At 35.6% G+C, this 25,604-nt stretch overlaps 1 protein-coding gene across 3 annotated transcripts in view; it reads left to right on the forward strand.

Annotated features, from left to right (window-relative positions):
- Window positions 1-25,604, forward strand: part of CADPS2 (calcium dependent secretion activator 2) — a 321,925-nt gene that overhangs the window by 109,201 nt on the left and 187,120 nt on the right. For all 3 annotated transcript variants that reach the window (XM_062583255.1, XM_062583235.1, XM_062583246.1), the window contains 2 exons: window positions 21,663-21,743; window positions 23,500-23,736. In XM_062583255.1, coding sequence (XP_062439239.1) covers window positions 21,663-21,743; window positions 23,500-23,736 — 318 coding nt within the window. The remainder of the gene's footprint in view (window positions 1-21,662; window positions 21,744-23,499; window positions 23,737-25,604) is intronic.

Genomic DNA, 25,604 nt, shown 5'->3' on the forward strand with positions numbered 1-25,604 from the left:
ACAGTTATCTTTTAGATTATTTTTCATGAGCTGTGTCATTTAGCTCTTAGCTTGAGAGAGATCTGGAAAAGTCTTTGCTAAAGACAGAAGAATTTTGTGCTTTGGAGAAGAGTGCTGCAACCCCAAATACTCCCCCCTAAGATTTAATCTGGATTCCAGAATTAAGTTGAACAGTGTATTTCTGGCCTGTTCATTTTTTCAGCTTAGAAATATGAGTTCAAGAGAGAAAATAAAAGTTTGTAAGCCCCAAATGATTCATATCAAAACACATTGGTGATACTAGGGAAAAAAAAAAAAAAAGTTTTAGCTTCTGTCAGAAGAATGTTTTTTCATAATAGCAGAGTTTGCTTGAGGAAGTTAGGGAAAAGTGCCTGATTGCCCCAAAGGGCGTTGATTAGCTCTTGTTTATTGTATAATAGAAAAATGATGGGAAGAATGTCAAAGCATCCTCAGAGAAGTTACTTGTTTTAGAATGTTTGAATATCTGACTCTGAACAAAGCCTAAAAGCCTTGCAAGTTACATAATGGAAAAGTACTTTGAAATATTTTTCTTCATAGTTAAAGGAATACTGAGAAAATACTAGAGAGAAATGATGTGTTGGCAACAATAATGCATTTTCAGTACTTGAGATATTGCAGTATCCTTGTTACATTCAGCTATTGGATGAGTAAAATTAGCTTTGATATCTACATTTAAAAGGAGGGCTTCAGTTGGGCATCTTAAAAGAGGGAAAATATTCAAAGATTTGCTTGTTCAGTGTAAGCATTTAGTCAAAAAAAATGTTGAGTGAGTTTCTCACTTGTAATTACTTCTAAAACAAAGTTTACTTTTGGAATTTTCTATTCTAGAGGTCTGTTTTAGCTTAGGTGGCTTCTATTCCTTTTGTGTTTGTATTGCACCTGTATGAGTTGGGTTGGCGTGTATTATCTCTTGTGGCCTAAGAGACTACTAGCTCTTGTAGAGTTTGGGGTTTACTTGTGTTTGCTAGGTTATCACCCCTCTAGGCCTGTTCTCCTGTTCACCACCTTTCTTGTCAGAAGAGGTGAGCGACATTCCCTGAGCCAGGAGCACCTGCAGTCAGCTGCAGAGAGAAGCTGAGAACTGTCCATCTCCCTCGCTCTGTCTTGTGCCTTTCAATGCTGCTCTGAGGATTGAAATCATTAGTGGTGGGATTTCGATTGCAGAAGATCTTTCTTTCAAGATATTTTATTTTCTGAGAATGTTTTTGACATTCATTGAATGTAGGAACAGAATTAAATGTAGCAACAGAGTTGGCACCATAGTATAAAAAATTACAGGAGTTGTTTTTGTCTTTAACAGATACTTTTAAGCATATTTTTTTTTTTTTTTTTTTTTTTACCTTTAGCTACATTTCTTCTCCTAAAATACTCTTTGGAGCCTTCAAGAAGTAGTTAATGCCGTTTTGACATTATACTGAATTCCAGATCCAGTTAAGTTAAACTGGCTCAATGTTCAAAGCCAAATATATCCAGCATGTAACTTGCACTCATATTAACATCACCACTGCATTTGACTCGCTATCTTTAATATTACAAACTGAGGGTAAAGTTTCTTTAGCTTAATGTTAAGCAATAAAATTAATGCTTTACCGTTGAATTACTTCTTTTGTTTGTTTTTAAGGAGAGATCCTATGTCTTCAGGTAAGTAAATAAAAAACAAATTTAGTTTTTACATAAATTACTAAAATCACACTTCCAAACTAATAGTCAAGTACACTAATGTGCCAACTCCTAACCTTCATGTGTATTTGAATGAATGTTTGTGATCAAGTTGAAGAAGTTAATGATCCTCAGCATGAATTAGTCACCTGTTCTGCTAAGACTCAGTAGCATTCTGTATTAATACTCTTTTTATCAATTCAAAATAAAGCAGTTGTTCTGAGAACAGACACTGTCATCCAAAGCATCAATTTGGTTATTTAGGTTTGTTCCTCTGCAGGGTTTTCCATCTGCAGCTAGTGGGAAGCCAGCAGAAGCAGCTGACTTCAAAGGTATTGCAAAGCTGAAAAAAGCCACAGGGAAAGAAAGAGTCAAAGTTTTCAAATCCCTTTCATTTACTGATATTGAATGTCTTGTTCAGAAGCTTAGCTGCCTTTGTGTCCGTTTTTTTGTTTTTGTTTTTGTTTGTTTGTTTGTTTGAGGTAGAACCCTCTTGGATCTCTTCTCTTTTCTTGAGAGAAATCTGCCGCTTCCTTTGCAGCTGGCTAAAGGAAAAGATTCCCTCTGAAGCCTTCCAGTCACTGTGGGAGGTGCAGGCAAAGTTGAAAATGAACTGGCTAACTTTTACAGTAGATAAATATTTTAAGCATATCAAAACAGAGGCATAACAGGATAGATTATGGGAGAATGTAATTATGTGTGTAAAATGGCTGAGGGATCTGCAGCTCTCTCTAACTAACCTGCAATTTATGTGTCTGTTATTTTGTTCATTAGGTAGGTGATTTTGTCCTTGTCCTTTTGTCCTTCTTCCCAGAAGGACTTGCACATGGCCAGTCTCGCAGGTCACCTTTCCAGCTCCTCTGCTGATGCTGTCCTAATCTCTAGACTGTTGTCCCTACAGGCTGACCACCTCAGACACCCCCTCATCCCAACAAATACCTCAGGACTGATTCTCAGCAGAAGAACTGGCAGACAGGGAGATGCTCCTTGGCCCACCATTTATTTCCATCTTTGATATTTTATATTTACAAGTCTCAAAGATACTTGTTTATATCGTCCAGACTCAGTTTGGTGCCACTGCTAAGACTGCTTCCTTTGTGAGCAGGTGTGAATCATTTAAAACGGCAGATATGTTTACAAGACTTGTGTGTGTTTCTCACTATATGGGTCTTCTACAGGTAGGTAGATTGACATCATTTTAGTTTTTTCTGTGGTCATTAAAACCTTCAGGCCAACTAAAGTAAGATTCTCATAGTCAGTAACATGAGTGGCAAGAAGAGAAAATACTTTCAACCTTCAGTCTAAAAGCTCATTGTGTACTGGAAAGGGGAGGTAACCCATGAGAAAAACAAGGTTCGTCTATATCTTCTGTAGTTCATGGAAGTCTGTTTCTTTAGAACAGCTGATAAGTTGACTCTTACTTATGCACTGGAGAAAATCAAAAGAAAAATTCGGCTATTTACTAGAAATGTTGGCTTCTAGCTGCTGTTAAAAGGAACAATTGTATGGTAAGCCTGATCACTGAGGCTATAACAAAGGAGAATATCCCTTTGCACATGATGGGAGTAAGGGAACGGTCATTATTAGCTAGTCGTCTGTTGCCTCTGAATGAACTGAATAAATAGTCATGCAGTGCCAGGCTTTTCTAGTGTGGGAACAGGAGGACTACCTAAAAATGAGGGAAAATGATACACTGACTAAGTCTCCAAACGTGCAAATTTTCAGGATCATCATAAATTCATTCTCCAATCAATCTGGAAGAGTCAGAGTCCCATACTAAGTCTTTCCTTGAAAACTGGATACAGAGCAAGATCTTGCCTGAAATGTCTATAGCTTATTAGAGAAATTTATCTGCCCAATATTCTAATTTTACCATAATCAAGTGACTGTTATGTTTTACAGATGAATAGCAGGCTTTCTGTAACTAGTGTTTTCTCACCATGTTAATGGTAGTAATTTTGTGTTATTCACATGCTTCCAGGAAGGTGAAAGCTAGAAACTTATGACTTCTGGCAGCAAAAGAAAGGCTCCATGTCTGCCTGCAGTTGTTCAACAAGAACTTTGGTTCAAGGTCCTGGGCAAAGGAGGATGAGTGAGAACTATTGTAGAAAGAATACATGTTGGACACCTTAGTTCGTGGGATTAGGACCAGAACAAAGAGGAAACAAGTGTTAGGATTTGGTGACTCCATCCTGTCTAGGACAAAAGTGTCTATCTGCTGGCCAGACCTTCTTACTTGCATGTAGCCTGCATCTGTGACATTGCAGAGAGATTGCTGAGGCCCATCTGGCCTTCCAGCTACTACCCCTTGCTGTTTATCCGTGTGAGCACCAATGACCTGAGCCTGAGGAGATCAAAAGTGACTGTAAGCCTCTGGGAGCAAAGATGAACTGGACAGTGGCCCAAGTGTGCCACCTTCCTGCCTAGGTGGTGGCATTGAGGCTTTGGCTTCTTTGATCATAGTACCTTGTTTTCAGTAGGTCTATTAGGAAGTGATGGAATTTACCTGACAAAGAGGCGTGAACATCCCTATGAACAGGACTAATAACCTAATGGGGAGGATTTTAAACTAGGTGCATCAGGAGACAGGAACCTAATCTCAGAAATAAATGAGGAAGCAATGCATGAGAAAGAATGTATGGGAGAAGACAAGGGAAACTTTAACATTCCCTTTCAGAAGGAAGGGTGTTCAGAAACAGGTATACACTAATGCACAGACCTGGGCAACAGAGATGTCCAGACTCTGTGGGTCAAGACTGAAAGGAAAAGAAAAATTGGTGATGTTGTGTGAGGGTCAGTTACAATCCACCTGACCAGGAGGATGAATCTATCTACAAACAATTAATGCAAGTTTCTTACTTGCAGGCCATGATTCTCATGGTGGATTTCAGCCACCTGCCGCCCATCTGCTAGGAGGGTAACAAGGAATTGTGCAAGCAATCAGGGATGTTTCTAGATTATGTTGGTGACAGTTTCTGAATACAAATCCACAAGGATCAATCAGGAATAATGCTCTACTTGATCTGCTGTTCACAAACAAGTTAAGAGGTGAGGATAAATGTGGCCACAGATTCAGCTGAGCTGCAGAAATCACTAGTTGACAGAATTCAGGATTTGAAGAAAGGCTGAGCAGGCAGGCTGTCAACTTACTCCTTATTTAAGGAATTACTCTGCAGAATATCCTGGGAAGATGCCATGGAAAGTAAAGGTACCCAGGAGGGGTGGCTGATTTCTGAAGAAAATATATTGAAAGTTGAGGAACAAAGCATCCCATTATGCCAAAAGATTGGGTATTATGGACACCAACTTAGTTGCTGGAAGAACTGTGGAGCACAGCTTCTTGGAATCTATTTTCACACACATGAAGAACAAGAAGGTAATCAGAAGTGGTTAACATGGATACTGAGAACAAATCATGTCTGACCAACCTGACTGTTTTCTTTCATGAAATGACTGACAATGTGAATAAGGAGAGCAGCAAATAGTAATCCACCTTGACTTCCAGAAGGCTTCTGACACCTCCTCCCACAGTATTCACATCTGTAAGCTGAGGAAGTATGGTGTGCACTAGCAGAGGGTGTAACAAGGATCAACAGTCACAAATTGTGACTTAGCAGGTTCAGAATGACCATTAGAGAAGACTTCAATGTGAAGGTAGTGCGGCAAAGGAACAGCTCACCCCAAGAACTTGCAGAATCTCTGTCTTTGGAGATTCTCAGGACTGCTTGACATAACCTCATCTACTTCTGACAATAATTAAGCAGGAGGTTGGACTAAATAACCTCAAGATGTCCTTTCTAACCAGCATTTCTATGATTCTGTGTCTTGTACATAGAGTAAAATGAGAATATTAATAGAGGGAAAAACATTCAAGATACCGGCAGAAAAGGAATAAACTGTGTCCATGATTAGTTGAGCTGGGCGTGTGAATGATGTACATTGTATCAAGGAGGCAGTTAAACACTGTCAGTGGGACACAGTTCTTGATTCAAACACTTAAATATTACTGTTTATGTGTTTGATAGGTATATAATATTTGTTGTAGTCAGGGGAGAGCTAGCCAGTCAATGGAAACTAGGGAGTACTATAAAGTAGACCCTTCCTATCTGGTCAGTTGAATTGTGTATGAATCATTTAAATACTGGAATAGTGTTTAATGGAGTAGGTGGCTTAAAGAAAGTGTGGAGGCTGTGTCACTGAGGTGTTTCAATTGAGTTAGAGAAATATCTGGACTGAGCTAAATAGAGTTGGTTCTCCTCTTGGGTTAACTGCTGTGCGAGGTGCTTACTAGACCTGCTTTCTAAGATATGTGTTACCAGGGAATTTGGTCATGAACATGGCAATTTTATGATTAAAACGTCTTTTAGAATAATAACAATTTTATTATCAATTGACTGTCGTGGACAGCAAATGTTGTCTCTTTTCTTGTATTGGACAAAAATTTCCCTACCTTAAGAACATATCAGTTACATGTTCTTAAACGATATTTTTCTTCCTCTTTGTTAATTTTTTTTCCCCGATCACTAAGTAAGCAGAAGATAAACTCATGATACATAATCTCTCTTTTTTTGACCTTACCTAAATCATGAGGTCCTACCCACACCTCATAGCAAAGAACCCCATTGCAATCACTGTTAGTCCTGAGCATGAAGAACAATAGCAAAATGAGAACAATTAGATTAACACAGTCTGCAGAACTGCTTACTTTTGGAAATAATTAGACCATTAATTAACAGTCTCACAAGATCTGGCTGTGGTTACCTGAATAATTTTTTAACCTACCTGCTACTGATTTCAAACAAATTCAATCTAAGAATTCAACTTACCAAGTATTTTTAGTCACCTGAGAAAACAGGTTTCTTGACAGAAGTAGCAGGCTCTGTCAAGGAGAAGAGCTATTCTAATAGATATGTAGAGTATACACATGGAAAGAGAGCTTTCTATATGCCCTGACCATGACGAGATTGTTCAAGCAGAACCTTCTTGAATAAAAAAGTCAATTTTTTTCATGGTACAACACAAATCAGTAGATGAAGCTTGCTTTCCTGCATATTAGCCTGTAGATTGCATTTATTTTTCAACCTGCATGATTTTTTTTTTCATTTTTCATTATTAAATATGTACATGTCATTAATGCCACTGTTTTCTAGAAAAGGTAGCAATACAGAATATTCTCTCACTTACATTCTGGAATGGAGCAGAAAGGGAGAGAATGCTAGGCAATTTCTGTCATGTGGCTTTTCTACAGGCTATTTACAAGCAACTTGGATAATATTTCTTTCTAGCCACCAATTGTTTTAAATAATTGTTCTCAAAGAAATTACCAGTTTTTAAAAAATACTGTTATTAATATGCTCATTATTGTTTATATTTTAATACAGGTGAAGACTTTCAGCTAAATACAGATATCTTTCCTATTTGAAATAGGAATTGTTTTATATATGAGTGAGTGTCCTTTTCTTTTTCTGTGGTGCATCTTTAAAGCAACTTCATATAGTCTCTTAATTTTTGAAAATCTTTGATAAACTGGTTCTTTAATCAACGATGAGTTGTCAGCCTGAATTTTAAGTTTCCTATTTAGTTAAACCAGCCACATGTAATTATTTTGAATAAATTACTGGCATGACATTCAAGGTGTTTTTGCTTACTGAATACAATGCTCATTAACATTTATTACTCTAATTGCATATATTCCCTTTGGTTTCAACACTCCAAAGAAAATCTAATCAGTGATTAATAATGCAAGAAAATACTCTGCATAATGATTTTTGGAGAGTGGGGAAGAAATGCAAAAGTGAGGAGCCGTAAAGCTCCTGTGTAGTTTTTTTTTTCTTCTTCCCTTGGAGGGGGCACATAACTTAAAATCAGTGTAGTAAAATCAAATTATGACAGTTGACAAGCTTTACTGAGATAATACTTCAAATTCAGGATAACTTCTGGAAAATATAGAACATTGCAAGCCCATTTAATGTTACAGAATATAAATATGCATATACTAACAGGCTTTGCATGCAGATCTTGGAGTTGTCTTGAATATGGTTGTCTTCTCTGTGCATATCGTGGGAGAGGAGGAGGAGGAAGGAAGGCTTCTTGAGAGGATCAGGAGATGAGTCATGGCTCTTGCAAGGCCCACCACTTTCAGCTTATCTTGCATGTGCAAGTGTATTCCCTAGCCAGATCCTGAACTCACCCTGTATTAAAGGAGAGAGCAAATATCTATTGCAGTAGGGTCCGGGAGAGGATAAGATGAGGATAAGAACTCCCATTTCTTTGATCATCTTCTTACTTGCCAGAGGTTGCCTGTGCAGTTGGACCTCCACAACACTTCCTATAGGAGCCTACGTAACTGCTGAAGTGCTTTGAAAAACCCTCTAGAGGCCTCTCTGTCTCCCCATGGATTACCTGGAGACCCTACGTTTCTGATTTAAAAGATAGGTTAGAATAGGCCTCAGCATATCTCTGCAGTGTTTTATACTGCCTAGCTGTAAAGGAAAAAAATAAAAGCAAACAAATGATAGGTCAAGAGATTTAAAAAGCAGAATATAAATAAAAGAAAATAAACTCTTTTATGTGAGGATATTTGTAATTTTGTGATTGCAAAGTTGGAGTGGAAGGCATTTGGCCTATTTGCATATTTGGAGCAACAACTGAGTGACTTTTACAGTGTGGAAGTTGCACTGCAGTGGTGAATTTGTACAAGCTGTCTCAACAGCTTCTGTGAACTCCTTCAATATCTGGATGTGAAAAAGAAGATACAATTGGATAAATATGTTTACAGTATAACATATTACAGATCTTCATTTTTCATTTTCTATTTTTAAAAAATGATACTTTACATCCAAGGCTTTGAGTTATCTGCAAGACACATTTTTAGTAATAAGACTGATTAGATCTGCAAGTAGTAAGAACCTGTCGTTATTCGCTTTCCATCTTTCTGAGCACAGCAACACTGTTTTTCACCCAGTCCAAAAGAGATGGTAGAATATTGTAGTTTTGGTCAGTAATCAGGGCAGGCTTGGGTTTTGACTGTTGATTTGTATGATCACCACAAATGCCAAGACAGTGAAAGGCAGAAAGATACTTCTAGTTAATTGCTTGTAGTAATGCTATATGAACTATATGAACATTTTCCTCTTCCATTCTCTGCCACTAATACACTAATATAGATCCTAATGATCTTTATGTGTCTTCTGGAGTTTAATATTAATGCTTCTTGAATAAAAAGCAGTGCAGACTGGTCATCAGCCAATCACACTTTATTCCGAATTACAAATTTTGTAGTAATAGTCTGAAAGTAGTATTGAGGTGCAGTTGAATTTTGGAAGGTTTTGAGGAAAGAGTTTGCTTTTGTTTTCCTTTTAATCAGTTCCCAAGGGAGTTTAAATGTGGTGTCTGATTTGGTCTGCTTATGGAGCAGTGCCATGACTCTATTTGACATCTTCATGGATGACTGGGAGAAGGAATCATAAGGAAAATCTCCAAGTTTACAGGTAATAGTAAACTGTTTTGTATACTCACATTTTGTTCTAATTGCAAGGAACTCCAGAAGGAGCTCACAAAATTAAGTGGGCAAAAAGTTCTGAGGTAGGTAAATGTATGGTAATGCAACAAAGTGGGGGAAAAAAGTAAAGCACGTCCACTTGATCTGAACTTACATTTTGAAGTTACAACTCAGGAAGGACTTTGGATTCCTTGTGATGAAAGCATTAGACCCATGTACAGCATTATAAAGATGGAGGGCATCACTATTCTACTATATATGACCTTTTCATGCCCATACCTTGAGTATTCTGTGCAGTTCTGGACTCCACATCTCAAGGATATAGTGGAGTTATTAAGAAAAAGAGGACGGCTTTGAAAACGATGGAACAGGTGCCTTATAAGAACTAAGACAGCTGAAACCCTTCAGTTTGGAGGTGAGAGTGCAGAGAGGAGAGAATATGACTGAGGTTTATAAAGTTATGAAGGCAGTGGCTAAGGTATTCACTTTAACTCACCAGAAGACTTGAAAGTGCACCACTCACTTATCTGCTGGAGAACTTCTGAAACTTTCTGCCACAGGAATTTAGGAAGTCAGACAATATCTGACTGAGGTTCAGGAAGGGTTTCGACAACATTCTGGACAACAGGTCCATAAACTGAGGCTAATAAATTGATGCTAATAAGACTAGTCCTGGATATACCTTCTGACATCCCTTGTATTTCCCCCTCCAAGAGCTGTCTTTAGGGTAATGCACATCAGATGATGGTCAGGCTCATTTGAAGTCTGCTCTATTGTCACTGTCACGTGCAGTTCTGGGCTGGATGGATTATTCTGACTTAACAGAGTTCTTCAGTCCATTACACAAAAGATGACTATAATACAGCAAAAAAAAAGAAAAAAGGAAGGTATTTTCTTTAAAACTTTGGAATTTAGGCATGAAATGGGAATTATTTGTATGTATAATTCCGTATTTGTTTTTGTTGTTTGAAGAATAGCATACATTGAAAGAATTTCAATTCATAGTTTTGAATTAGACAAGCGGGAAGTTGGTCATTTTTTTTATTTTGTGATGGGGACCAAAATGGATTTTAAAGTTTTTTAAGTGAGCAATGTGGAATAGACAATAAAACAAGATTTATAATTCATTAATGTATTATTTTTCTAGCACTGATTTGTAGAAATGGAATAGCTTCTATAAACCAGATCTGTTTGCTAGTCTTAGTTTCTCTAATTGTCTGCATGTACTTTAAAACAAATAATCTATTAAGACATAAGGAGCAAGTGCAAGTGTATGTAATATAAAAGTATCTTGGTTTATGGTCCTTTGTTTCTCTACCCATTGTTCAATTAGGAAGAGCCACAGGTTTTGGCTTGTCTTGATCTTAAAGTAAACAGATTCCTCTTAGTTTTTTTATGAACAATTTGTAAACGCATTCAATATAAGTAAATATAGCACCTGTTCTACTGTAAGAGATAAGTTAATTGAATTTTTTTATTTTGTATAGGATATTTCAAGTCTAAAATTGCATTGTAATCCTCAGCAGATGCTTATCTCATACAAAATCATCTCTGCATGCGGCAAGAACATTTGCTTTCAGTGTTGATTTATTGAGTATATTAAAGCCTTTCATAATCTTTTTTTTAATGAAGATAGTGCTCCAGAGAGCAATAAACTGATGTCATTACTTTAAAACATTCCTTAAAAAATGTGCTGTGTGATTTGAACCTCTCTTGACAATAGACAAGCAATAGTGATATAATGGGTTATGTGTATGCTATTTTCACTGTCTATAGTGGGTATTAGATATGTATGGGTAGAGGAATATTACACTTTCCTGTTTTTTAATCTAGTCTATTTTGAGTAGGTTCATCATTTGTATGGCAGGTAGCTTGTAGTTTATTAAGACAAATGAGGCTATAGCTAAAAAAACAATAGTGAAGAAAGAGGCATAGTTTGTAATTTGGGGGCTCAATTTTAAGGAATAAAGTCTGATATAGGAGTATGAAGTGAATATTCAAGGAAATGAGATTGCGAGATTGCAGAGCCTGCTGTTGCAGAAAAGAGCATATAGTGAAAATATTTTTGATTAATACTTCACTGAATATATATGTAGGTTTGTATTTATATAATTCATAAAATCGTTGTGTCTCATTTCCGTATGTAGGTGCATGCACAATAATAATTAATAGAAATATTAAAATATTAATTATAGAGAAAGAAGAGTACTAGAATAACAGCATTTATGAATGAGTTTGTGACAGGATATCATAATTTATGCCATCATGTCATCTGTTTTTTTGGTGGGATTTTTTCTTTTTTAATTTTGGATATTTCATTTTTTATTTTGTTTTTATTGGATTTTTTCCTTTCAAAATCTTTTGGTGTAAGGTCCATGTAATGTAAGAACTCTAAAACTATGGAAAGAGTTTATAATACTTGCAGAGAACTTTTATCATGAAAACACAATCAAGAAACACTAGCTAAAGACATGCAGTTGAGAGGTCTGCTCATGAAAACAGGTCTTGACAGCATACTTGCTGTCAGATTTTCTTTCCTTGATCCTTAAACAGACTGATGTGCATAAATAAATATAGCACATATTTTTCACTAAAATCTCACAATGCATAATTAACAGTTTGTTCATAAGTCTCTGTAAACCAAATAATACTTCAACTTTTACCTTTGCATTAAATCATAAGGAAAAGTAATAGTGGATTCAGTATTGTTATTGAGTGATTTGCTCTGTAAATATAAAGGCTTATCAGACTTTCTTCAATGATATTATCATTGAATTCTTCAATGATTACCTAGGCAAAATGACAACTTTTATGCATTATTTATTTTTTTTTGTTAGCCACATTCAATCTAAGAATAGACACAGATCTCTTAAATCTTTGAATGTAATTTAACAGAAGAGAAATTTTAAATTCATTCAGTTAAATGATCTAAAATAAAATGGATTAATGTTTAAATTTAGGCAGTGAATGTAAAGCACAAATGTGACAGCGTGTTATCGAAAGGACCATGCATATAAATTAGTGAAAATACTGGTAGGGAAGCCCTACTTTCTCTTCATCCTAAGTAAAAAGAGTGCTGGGTCTGTTCAAATTCAAATAGACAAACAAAAAGCTCCCATTCTTTATTATGCAAAGACATTTGAGGTACTTTTCTGAATGTCTTGTTCCCAAAATATGTGTCCTGGTCAACAGAGGATAATATGAAGTAAAACATTGAAGACTAGAATTTAATTTGGGCTAGGACAAATTTTGAACTGTTAATTTCTTTTTAGGTTTTCTTCAGTAAAGATAATCTTAAAAAGAGGATATATGTTGCATTTGAAGAATTTATATTTAACTTTTCTTTAAGTTAACAGTAGTCAAATATGTAAGCTGAATCCTAGAGAAACTGAGTCATTCAATAAATGATGCGTTGTACATCTGCAGAGTGTAATGTAAACCGTTTCTTACAAGAGATTTTCTCAGTAATACATGATCTATAGTTAATCCCGTGCATATCCTAAAATTTAAAGTGTTGGCTAAGTACAAGGAAAGCATGACCTATGAACTTGGATGTTGTTTTAGTGTACATTAAGTTTTTAGCAAACTTCATACAATTTAACTACCCACTTCATATATATTGTGATTGGCATAAATATTGTATGTGCTTCCTTTCCTGTTTACTTTTAACCTCATTGAGAATTTTCGTGGAGTTTGGGGTATTGGTGTTGGTTGTCCCTGAATAAATTGAAACATAATTGTAAGAGACAATCAGCTCTCAAAACTGTTTAACTAACTCTACTGCTTTCAAAGCTTGAACGTAAGGAAATGCCACATTAAGGTCCCAGCTTTTGTTATTTTGCAAACTGCCAAATTGTACATCTAACATCTGATGAAAAATGTTCAAGAATTTAAAATTTATTTTTTAGTTCTATTCTTGCTATTTAAGATTTTTTTCCATTGAAGTAACTTATGTTACTGATCTTTTATATATATAATATATATATATAATGATAACCATTTTTAACAAATCTGTGCTGAATCAGTACAATTAATGAGTATAATTAGAATAAATGGTATCTTTTGCCACCAAAATCAGTTGTACTTATCCAAATCAAAATTGAAACCATATATACAGGTCCAGAACTTTAAGGATATTTTGAAGACTAGAAATTCTCTTTGGGATTCTTCATGAATGTCTTGCACTCCTGGGATTATATAGTACTTATATATAAAAAAAAATCTGAGTAAGGTATTAGATCTCATGGATTTATTGAAGCTACTCACTAAAGTGGACTAGGAGATAGCTGCTTAAAATTCTAGGCACACTGATTTTTTTTTCCAGCTGAGACCACTATAGTGAATTGGACTGTTGACTTGTCTTGCTTTGTATCTGCATTTTTAGTTGCTTAAAGTGTTGGTTGTAGAGAAAGTGATACACCAATTGCTTATCCTGTTCCTCTGCACCCTCCCTGTCTCTGTCCTAACTTTGATATCTATATTGTAAAACTGTTACTTCCCCCCTAAAGTTTTAGAGGCAAAAAGTGGTAGCAGTCAGTAAGAATTAGTATCAAAACAAACTAAATCAGGTGGATGATTGAGGTTTCTGATGGCACTGTGTTTGCAGGAGAACTGAATGAGCAGTTTGGCCAAAGGCATGTATCTGAAAGGCATTCTTGAGGAAGACCAGCAGGACAAAACTGAAGAGCAAAGGCTATGAGATCTGATGATCGAACATGAAAAATTGTTAGAACACTTCATAAAAGCTTACGGATCATCTCTAAATATACACATTACTTGCTGCAGGCAGATTGAAAGAAGAAATACTTTCAACAATTGCTGCATTTGTCTTTTGACTTAGATTTAACTGAAAATGTGTATATTGGTATTCCATTGCAAGATAAATAATTTCAAGAACAGATACTCATTTACAACTAACAGATTTTCTCTCACACACATTCTTCCTCTTGTGTTTAACTTTTATTCTATTTTGCACTTATTCGAAAGACATTGCTGAGTTTATTTGCCATATCTAGCATAATTTTTGTTGTTTGTGTGTGTTGAGTGGGAAAAGGAGTGAGTTAAGAAGAAGAGAAAAGGAGAATTAGAATCTTATTCTGTAAGCTTTTCTTGTGCAGAGTTTTCTGGAAAATCCACAGCATTTCATCATAATGTGGGACGATCAGCCATCAGCATATCTGTTTGCATGATACATAGTATGAGTTCTGCAGGCTGCAGAGATTTTTCATTAATCTATTTTTTTTTTAGTCTGAACTAATCCACTATATAATCTATAGACAAGGAAAAAAAAATCTAAAAAGCATAGTTTCCTCTGAAATAGAAGAGTGACTACTTTTTTTTTCACTTTCGCAACAGTGTCTTTCTGTGAAACAGAAGGCTGAAGGTTTATGAAAAGGTCCAGCAGAAGCAATTTAGAAAACTTTACACATCCTGCCCTTTAATTAAATCATTTTTCACCTCCTACAGGAAGTGTAAGGAATTTACTTCAGTCACGATTTTTTCTCCAGAAGTTAAATCCTGTTGAATTCATGTCCAAAAGTGTCTGCTCTTATGGATTGGAGTTAGGTACTCTGTTTTCTGTCTTACGCGGAAGCTGTTGACCCTTCAACTTGTATTTATTTAGCTGTTAATCTTGGTTCACAAGCATGAGAAATTTCAGGGATATCCATAGCCTTTCCGTGTACGTTACACGGCAGTGTACTGAACAGCAGCTTCTTGGTGCTGCAGAGAATTACACATATGTTTAATATAGTATATTCTGAGTCTGGTGCTTTAGAGCAGCTCAGCCTGCATAAAGTGTATGAGCAAGTCTTACAGAGACTGCAGCTCTGTCTGTCTGAAGCAGAACAACTTTCTTTAAGGTCGGAAATAAGAGTACCAAGGACAACAGTCTGAAAAATACCCGAGTTCACATCTGCTACACTTACTGCTTGTTTGCCGCTTATTTGATTGACAGCCAAAATGGAGCATTAGGACTTTTCTGGCCTTTCCGTTCTCTTTGAGCTTTGCTGCTGGCTGCCCTCAGTCTTACCGTTATATGATCAGAGCGTTTCTAATCCAAGTTACTCCATGTGGTATGTTGAGGACTTTTGCCAAGACTGTCTCACGGTAATGTCAGAGATGGACCCTGCAGGTTACTTCACGTAGGCAGTCAAAAATAACCCAGCCACTCAGCTGAGTCTTGACTTGGTTATATGTGGCAAAAAGTTGCTCTGAAGAAAAACTGATCGTTACTGCTGTGCCAGGAACTAACAGCAGAGTGGAGTGAAATGGCTTTGGATTTTGTGTTGCAGAAATAAGAACAGCTCCAAAGATATGTGTCATAAGCCCTCAATTTAGTCATTAAATGTAGAAAGTGTGCATCCTTATGTGCAGCTTTAAATGTAACTTCACATTGATAGTGCAGTGAATTAGGAAGGTACAGGGAGCTGACTGAACAAAATGAACAGAAGGGTCGGCTGGAGGATCTATCCGTTAGACTGAATGCGTATGGGCAAAAAGAGGGATAACTTCCAGCAGGTCAGTAGTCATTTGTACGCTGTTCTAAGTGATGGGTAGTAAACAGTATTTGACTCACTGTATCTGTTTAGGAAGGCAAATTGAGTGTCGTGAATTTGAGTGCAGTATCTTTTGGCAGTATTGCCTTTTTACTTTAAATTACTTTTGTGTGTTAAGTGTCCTTTTTCCAGTGTTCTATTTTTCTTACAGCAAATTACAACTTTTTAAGCAATCTATTTTTTTAAATTATTTAAATAAGGTTTCCAAAGTATGAGCTCTCCTTCCAGCCTATTAAAATATGTAGGCACTAGTTCATTCAGATGTATTTCTGTACTATGCTGTTTATGCACACAGATATATATGAAGTGTTTGTCAAACAGTATATTTTGCTGTTGATCAGAATAGTGATTTTTAACTTTGGTAAGCTTCCAATCTTTCTTAAATGAGCAAATAGTCTGAGGAGCATAGACTCCCTGCATATTCAAGACAGAGAGCATCACAAACTTAAGATGAGTCAGAATGCTTATAATCTGATTTATCCTCAGATAGTGACTTTCTGAAGTGTTGAGTGCTTCAAACTTAATTTTCAAAGGTTCATAATTTAGCTAGAGCTGGGCTGATTTTCACAGGTCTAGCATTGCTAAAATTCAGACCCTTACTTCTAAATGGTGCTAGGGATCTTCAGAGAGAAAATCACCATTTTTCTTACCTTGTCTAAAGCAGTACATTTTTTCCTAGCCTCCTTTTGAGAAGCAATGAAATTGTCTTGGTTGAAATTGTTAAAACAGAAATACAATATAGAACAGAATACAAAACAGAAATACAAAAAACTCTAGTCTATAGCTTAGAAGTTGACACTGTTGTAAACAACTGAATCCTCCATCTTCCAATGAGAAATGTTGGGCAACTTGTATAGTAGGGACTGTTACCACTCCATCTCTAATAATAATAATAATAATAATAATAATAATAATAATAATAATGACTCCTTTTTAGAATGATAAAGTGGCAGGAAGATAACTGAAGGTAAGAGGACCTTTGAAGGACAGTGATGGGGAAACCCGTAGTAGCCAGGAGGCACAGTGCAGTGCTGTGGCAGGATCTGGCAGGACTTTGTGGCCCAGGTGCAACACTAGACTGGTACATGTGTATGATCATTTGGAGCTATCTCAAGCGCGTGGCGTGCTCTACTCTTAGTGACAGCATGCCCTAATAAACTACTTTTTACTTCAAAAGTTCCATGCTTTCTTTTTTATTTATTTATTTTTCCAGGTGAGGACCTGTTACCAATGAAAAAATGAATTTGTTCCCTAACGATTTGGTGACTATTCTTTACTCTATTACTTAGAATCTAATTTACTTTGTCTTATTTACCCTGTCTGTAAGCAAATATGAAAAAACTGAGGATGGAATTCAGTTTCAGAGTGACATCTGCTTTTAACAGTTTAGATTATACTGAGGATGTTCTTTTGAAACATACCTGGTAATCCACACTGAGAGTGCTTTAGTTTGCCTGATGAATCAGTCTCTGAGTGAGCAAACTGAATTACTTTTGGATGAAGCTAAACCAGAAGGTGCCATCTGCCCATTGGAGAGCATTTAGTCTACTGACTGAGACTAGACCTAACCCAAAATAAAAGCCTTTAAAAGCTTATTGTGTTTATGCCAGGTCCTCATCATCTAGTTTAAATGTGTGCACTGAAATTTGAGAGTTTCAGCCTTGAGCTGAATCCCATTGAAGATGAGAAATGTGTCTGCTTGCCTACTCTCCATGTTAGGTTGTGGTGGAAGAGTTGAGCTCTGCTTCACTCTTTCTATTAATTTGCAGACTAGCAAGAGGATTCAGAAAACTTAAAAATAATAAGTTTGGTGATATTAAGAGGTTCTGTGCTACTTGGTATATCTTAACCATTATATTTAATTTTTTTTCAACTAGCTTTTCAGGAGTAGTTCAAGCTGATTACATGTAGCACTACACTGGTTGTTGATGGATTTGTCAGAAATATTAATTATTAATGACAAAACTCCTAGTACCAATTATAAAGAATTATTGTGTACAAGCTGTACTACATAAAATCAAATGTAAATAGGTACCATATTATTAGTGAATAAAAACATTTGCAAATGAATAGCTTGAAGTCTCATAGTCGCAGGCTTAATTTACAAAGCTGTTTTATATGACAGCATTAAAAAATAAGATGGGACAATAGCATGATGAGCTTACTCACTTTTTTATTTTCGAGTGAAAAGTAGCTTCTTATCCATTCAAATATAGTCATTTGTAAGTACTGAATTGTCTGAAGAAGCTTCTGAACTGCAAATAATAAACCTTTGCATAGAGGAAGGTCGTAAGTGACACAGCTATCTTACTCAGAAGGCAGATATCACTCAAATTTCCTTATGCTCTTGCTAGGTTGAGAATTTTCCCTACTGAATTATCTAGTCCCCAAAGTGAAAGTCAGTGTCCGTCTAAATGTTACAAGTTTCAGGGACCAGTTATATAGTGTTGAGGGACAGCACCGATTTGCTTGGTCAGGACTTCTGGTGTATGTTACCCTGAAAACAAATTGCAGGTTTCGGTAAAATCTTTTGTAGTGAGTTGCTGCTGCTCAATAACAGAATTGTGGGTTTTGTGAGGTCTAAGAGACATGAGCAATATCCCTGTTGTTGATAGAGTCAATAAATAGCTGTAGAGAGTAATTACTACCCTAGAAGAAAGCTGAAATGTTTTTACTAAATGGAGGTCATATATAGCCTCTTTGAAAATAATCTCCTGTTTTTTTTTTCCCCCTCGTATCTCTCTTTCAGGATCCTTACACTCCTGTTTTTTGTCTGCAGTATTAGACTCAATCTATACAAATGAATAATTTCCTTCAAATCTGCTGTAGCAAATAATTCAGAAAGCAGATTGTTCAAATGATGTGATCGTGCAACAAAGATGGAAGTCAGCTGGATTTCAGTAAAACTTAATTTTTTTGCATAGCGTGCTTTCAGATCTGAGGTTGGGAAGCATTAGTAATGCCATGCAATGCCAATTTTGTTAAAAATTTTTGCTTGAATTTCAAATGATTACCAATCATTTAAAATCATTGGATTTTTTAAGCCAAATTTATGTTGTAATACTGAGAAAAATCTCTGAGTTGCTATTCCGTAATGTTACATTTGCATCAGATTCTGTGAGCCAAGATTTGTGCTTTCCTAACTTTCATTTAGAATTTGAAAATTACTACAATAGTTTGTCATAAACAGGTACTCCACTGATGTCTTAGGCTTGATCCAGGAATATGGAATTAATGAAAAGTATACATTTGATGTTACCCCTGTCACTGCTCCCCACCTGTGCTGTGGATTCTATCCAGTGTTTTCCATATGTTAAAGAAAAAACAAAGATACAGTCGAAGAATTCCAGTTGCCATCTGCATTTTCAGAATCTATTTAATCTTTCTATTGTTGTCACTTCAGATTCAGTAGATAGTTAGCTTCTGATTGATTAGTAATTCATAATCACTGACTTCTTTGCTTACAAAGTTTTCATGATTTTTTTTTTTTTGAATTTAGAATAAAAACAAGGAGAATGAGGTTGAATGGAGTGTGATATCATGGTTATTGCTCTTCTGACTGTCACTTAGGTTTTCATACTGTCTAATATCAACAGCTTTACTTTGCATTAGGACAGCTGTGAATAACTTCTGTGCCATTCTTACCTTGTTTTTATAAAAAAGAACAGGGTTCCTTAGTGTTTCAGTTTTTCAGCTCCTTTCCATACTTCACAATAGTTAGCGTCATTAAAATGTATAAATATTTCAAGGAAAAAAAATATCAAATAAATAGAGAAATTGGCACATTTTTGAAGTACTCAGGTGTAAATAAATAATGGGAAGCAATAAATAATTAAGAAAAAAGACCAGTTTTCACTTCATTAACTTAAATGTTAATTTCACATGTTTTTAAATGGAAAAAATAAGTAAATAAATATCAGTCTTTAAACAAAAGATTTCGGCTCTTCAGACAAGTTTGTAGTAGAGGTAGTCATAAAAGTTATGCCTTGAAGCAGTAAAAAGTTTGACTTCATTCTGTTCTGCCACATCCTCCTTTCTGCAGAAATCATATTTCAGTCATCAAAATTCCCTTTTAAGAACTACTTTTCACACAACTGCTGATTCTGGGATATTTTTTTCAAGTAATGTTCACCTTCTTTTAGACCAAATGGGAAAATAAAACTGTTTTTTCCTATTACACTAACTTTTACTCTGAATAAATACAAATAATTGTAAAAATAATATGGTTACGATACTAAGGAAAATAGAAGTTGTGGACTTACCGAGTAAGTTCAATAAACAATCTCTTATCACACTATTAAGAAATGAAAGAGAACAAAATTTGGAATTTATTTGGAATACTGAAGTAGTATTCTCTTAAACCTAAAATCTTTGCTTTAATCCAGAATGTGCTTGTCATTTACGCTCGCAGTTAAACTAGGCCCAGAGTCTCAGACAGACCTAATGGAAGGGCCCTGCATGATCCAGCCTCTGCTCTCCAGTTTAAACTTGGCTTCTTTTGGAGACGTGATGCTTTTGTTGTTTTGTTTTCTGATGATCTGCATCTGCCAGGGTCTTGTGAGCCACCGGGCTGCGTGCTGATGCTGTGCTCTCTGTCATCGCTTACATACTAGCAGCGGGGAGTTTTCTGTCCCGTTGCTACGTATGGTAGGATTGATTGTATGGAATGGTGTAATTGATCCTTAAGCACTGGATAGTGTATTTTTAATTATTCTTTTTTATTGGACCTTGAATGAAATAAATGCTTAATTTTCAAGACAGCCTTGGTTCAATGAATTCTACTGGATTTAGCAGAGGAGTGTCTCAAGGGAAATGATATTACATATTGGCCTGTCGCACAGAATAGCAGTCTTACTTAAAAAGCTTAGTTTGATGTAATCAACCATTTTCCAGACAAACTAATTCTATATTCTTCATTTGAAGATCTCATCTAATTAGAGAGAACCAATTTTTCCCAATTTTCGTCACTAATCATTTTAAGATTGATTTTTAATTGAGAGCAATTTGTGTATCCTTAAACCTTAGCTGCATACTAAATGCGATGGGTCAGATGAGCATCCGGCGTTGTGCGGGCAGTTGCCTGCGCTGGGAGCGGAGTGAGCCCTCCAGGAGGGCTCCTGCGTGCAGCTCTGAACTGGGAGAGCATTTACCCCCGAGAGAAGGTCAGTTGTGCCTGACCTTACCCCGATACCCAGATACGTTTCTTCCTCTTTGGCAGTTCAACCGCGTTGAGGTGAAGCCGTATTTCGTCTGTGTTTTTTCCGCCTGTCTCACGGTTCAGCAGGTGATAAACGGCTTAGGGAGGCTCTTTTGTGTTGAGAGCTGGCTATCTTGTTGACCTAGAGAATTGCTGCCTTCCCCCTTTACCTCCCTGACTGAAATCAGAGGGTGAGTCATGACTGTTCCATCTGTGTCCCTCTAAATATTGGAAGTTCATTACATAGGATATGCTTTATTCTGAGCTGTTGGCCAGTGTTTGGGCCAAAGAGTAAAATATTACCATATTCAGAAGATACAGCCAGTTTTCTTTCCCCATTCCTAGTCCTATGGAGACTCATGGGACCAAAGAGCAAATTTCCTTCCATTTTCTATACCAGTCTGTCGATCTGATTTTCTTCATGGAGGAATGTTTTCAACAGCTATTTTCATAAGGAAATAATGCTTCTTCTATTTAGTCTGAGTATTAAAAAAATCAGTGGAATGCTAGTCGTACTTCTAGGTCACTGACTGCCGTGGAAATCTGGTGGCCAGTACCTTTCTTTCAGTTTGGCAAGATGCAAAGCTATAAGTTTGCATAGTATTTTACGAACTTTAAAAAATAAAGTATGTGATTCATTTCTATTTTGTTTTTAAATGCATTGAGATAAAGTTAAAATATAGTCCATGTTTATCACAGCGAACTTTATTTTTGTTTTCTGTCTAAGCTGGATAATGCAGATGAACAAGCAGCCCAGATCAGACGTGAACTAGATGGACGGCTACAACTGGCAGAACAAATGGCAAAGGTAAGTGGCTGCTTTCATATACCAAAAATGTATCCTCATATGAGAGTGAGTGAGAGGGTATGTAATATATATTGCTGGCTTCTGAGTCTAAAACTAAGCAGGTGATCATTTTAAAGCAAAACAGTTTGGAAGATGCATTTCTTTCTGGCTCTGAAGTGTATATAGCAGTAGAGGTAAGGAGAAAGTAAGCCTTTGAAAGTCGTATATTGTGAGATCCAAGTTTCTCATCATCAGCAACTCCAGTGGTAAAACAAGGGTAGATTATTGGTAAGTTTGGAAGTATGTCTTTTGGAGCTAAAGCAAGCCGTCTTTTATATAGAAAAGTGCTGCCTGAAACTCTGGAAGATTACAGTCATAAAAAATATGCAGCAAAAGACACTGTAAAAAACTTCCCCAACTTTTACTTTGGGGGAGTGGAGGTGAGAAGCCTCCTAAAACGAGGAAAAGGTCTTTTAACAATATAATTAAGTCTATCATCTCTGTCTTCCATTTTGATATACTGTTATTTGAATGGTCCCCACTGGGTAAGGTATAGCTTGAAAAACACTGTAAAACTTTTTTGGCTAGAGCACTCTGACCCTTTCCTCATTTTTTTTTTTTTTTTTTTTTTTAGTGTCTGACTAGAAATAACATATTTTTTTCCTTTTCAATTTGTAGTATACTGGCTCTGTAATGCTATAATGAATCAGACTCCTAGACTCATTGAAAATGTTTTGGGTCACAGTTAGCTTGCCTGATCATTATTATCCAAGCAAAACTGTCTGTAAAAGATTTAATATAATACATCTTAAGATATTCCTCATAACAGTTAATAACAAAAATTGGGTAATTTAGGAGAGAGAAGCCTGCCTTTACAGACTATCAGTGGGGAGTAGTGTTCCATATTTATATATGAGATATGTATTTTAGAATAATTTATATTTTTGTTTAATTATGAGTGACGTTATTCTCCCAAGTATCCTTAAATTCAACATCAGGGAAAAAATGGGCATATAATTTATCTTTGTGTGTGTTCACAGTTGTATTACAGGTACTTATATGTTCCCACTTTTGTTATAAACACAGCATTTAAACACTATCATCTAACTATTATGCTGGGAAAAAGTGAACTTTAAGTTCTTGCTAGCATTTTTGTTTAAAATAATTCTTTGTATAGTAAATTCAACATTACTTTCTCAGTGAATGACCTACTGTTAAAAATAAACAACGATAGAAATTTAGTGTTGTGGCTGTAATTTAACTGTTTAATATTAAAAGCATGAATATGATTGACTTACTTTTGGTGGCAAGGGAGATGGATGAAGTAACAAAATCATTATTGGATGATTCATTTTGTCAAATTATAAAATATTTGAAGGCAAAATTAAAGGTATACTTAAAACTTGTATCAGAGGAATATACAATATGTGCACAAATATTCAGCCTAGATTTAAGGTTGAATGAATCTGAGAGGAAAGAGATTCCTTTTTTACAGATATCCATTACTCTATTTTTCTGAAAAGTTCAAAAAGATATTCAGTCTAGTATATTTGAAGAATATGGTGTAAATCTCAAGTCAAATTGCATTTCTTCTTGTCAAAATTAGCTGAGTAATATGACAGAATTAGCATTTCCTTAGTAGTTTGAAGGGCTAAAAATAGCTACTGGATTTTTATTTTTATAAACTATATCAAAGTGAGAGCAAATTAACAGAATTTCTAATGTGGCATCATTAGTGATGTTTTTTCTCCCTTACTTTTAAAATGTATCTTCCAAGGAAAGAAAATTCCCGAAATTCGTAACAAGAGAAATGGAGAACATGTACATAGAAGAGTTGCGGTCTTCAGTGAATTTGCTTATGGCAAATCTGGAAAGTCTTCCAGTGTCTAAAGGTGGGCCAGAATTTAAGCTGCAGAAGTTGAAGCGATCACAGAATTCTGCTTTCTTGGACATAGGAGATGAAAATGAGATTCAGCTATCAAAGTCTGACGTTGTCCTCTCATTCACATTAGAGGTAATCACGCATTTCACCTAACGTTTGTTGACAGTTTGTATGACTAGGATACCTATTTCTTGATTTTTTTTTTGACATTAATCTTTCTTTGTGATTACTTCTATCATTTTAATATTTTATGTTAAACAAGAAAATTATGCTCTCTTTCTTTGATAACTAGGCATTACAGTGCAAATATATGATGGATTTTCCTCTTGCACTAGTAGTTGCTTTTGGGTTCAAACAAAAATGTGGGCAGGTGAATTTCCCACACAATTGTTTTAACTCTAAATAAATTTCAGGACATTAACTTCATGTTTACTGAGATCAAGTAGGAAAACTGACCTTTAGGGCATTCAGTCCCAATCCATATACAGCTTGACTGATTTCACAAGGAAATCACAAAATACAGCTGGTTGTTCATACATATCTGATTTATAGAATCCTAGCTTAGGTCTAGTTCTGAAAATGTCTGAAAATTTTCAAGTATCAGGAAATACTGATCTTGAGGAATAGTAAAATCAAGTATTGCCAGAGTGGGTATTTGTCAGTCAGAAGGTAGCATATTTGTGTTATGCACTTGAAGAGGCTTCAGTTTATTTAAGACGATGGATAATGCTACAGAATACATATATTATTTTCTAACTAGTTTATAACCAAAAAAAGCTATGTAGATCTTTTAAACAGAGCATCTATTTTTTTTTAATGTTTTAACTTTGAAAATTCGGATCAATTTTTCCTGTGTCATCAGTGTACACTTATAAATGACAAAAATACCAAGTATTTTTTACTATATTAAAGGTGTTTGACTTATAGACATAAATTGGACAGTTGAATAACTTTAAATACTCTATGCAATTATAATAGATAATTGGTTTCTCCTACCATATACAATTTAATATTAATAGCTAATAATGCAAAAGCTGAACAACAGTTTTCAAAGAGTAATACAATCCATCATTCTATGCACAAAAAAGTACTAGTTCATCAAACATGCAAAACGAGAGTGCTGGCCTTAGACCTGAAGTATATGAAATAAAGAAGAAGTTTTATAACTTCTATGCTAAATCCTGTGCAACTCCATCACATGTGTCTTGTCCACCTAAGGTTGAATGGAGTCAGGAGTGATACGTAAATAACCATAACAAAGAATAGCTCTGAAGTACCTAAAAAGTAATAAATACTTATGCCTTGCCGTATGTTTCAGTTAAAAGAATTTTTGTTATTATATTTAACATGGTGGAGAAAAACAAAACAAAAAACAAATCAGCACAATGAAAAATAAGTCATCAGAATTTGTCATGTATAGACATTCATGTTTTCTTGATGTGCATTGGACATCACAATGTGTTTACCCTCACCATGCTCAAGGAGCATCCTATAGTGTAAGACACCATAACTGCAGAAATACCTTAAAAAAAGAAAGAAAGAAAGAAAAATAAAGCCTAAAATCACATTCAAATGATTATTCAGTTCTGCAGCAATTTTTGTTGGCTTGCTCTCTATGCTGCAGTGTATCTGTGCCTTGTTGGAAAGCTCTGCACAATGAAAATGCTTTGTGTGCAGTAAGATGTCAAATCTATGCAGCTTTCAGGCAATTATAATGTTTCTATATCTCTTCCCACCCCAATTCTATCAAGTCAGTCATTTGCAATAGTTTTGATTAGCTCGTCTCTCATGCTGGGTAGAAACTAAAGTTTTACTGGGAATGAAGAAGACACTAATACCTAATTTTGTCTTTCGTATTGCCCTCACCTGCACTGTGGCCCCTACTACTTTGCAATGTTGTCTGGTGTTCCATACATAATTTAGTTATGCGATACATCTGTGTACATCTATCTATCTTCTTTCTTTTTTTGTGTTCACATTGCAACTGCACTCAGCTTAGA

This window comes from Rhea pennata, chromosome 1 (genome assembly GCF_028389875.1).
Source record: "Rhea pennata isolate bPtePen1 chromosome 1, bPtePen1.pri, whole genome shotgun sequence".
Lineage (NCBI taxonomy): Eukaryota > Metazoa > Chordata > Aves > Rheiformes > Rheidae > Rhea > Rhea pennata.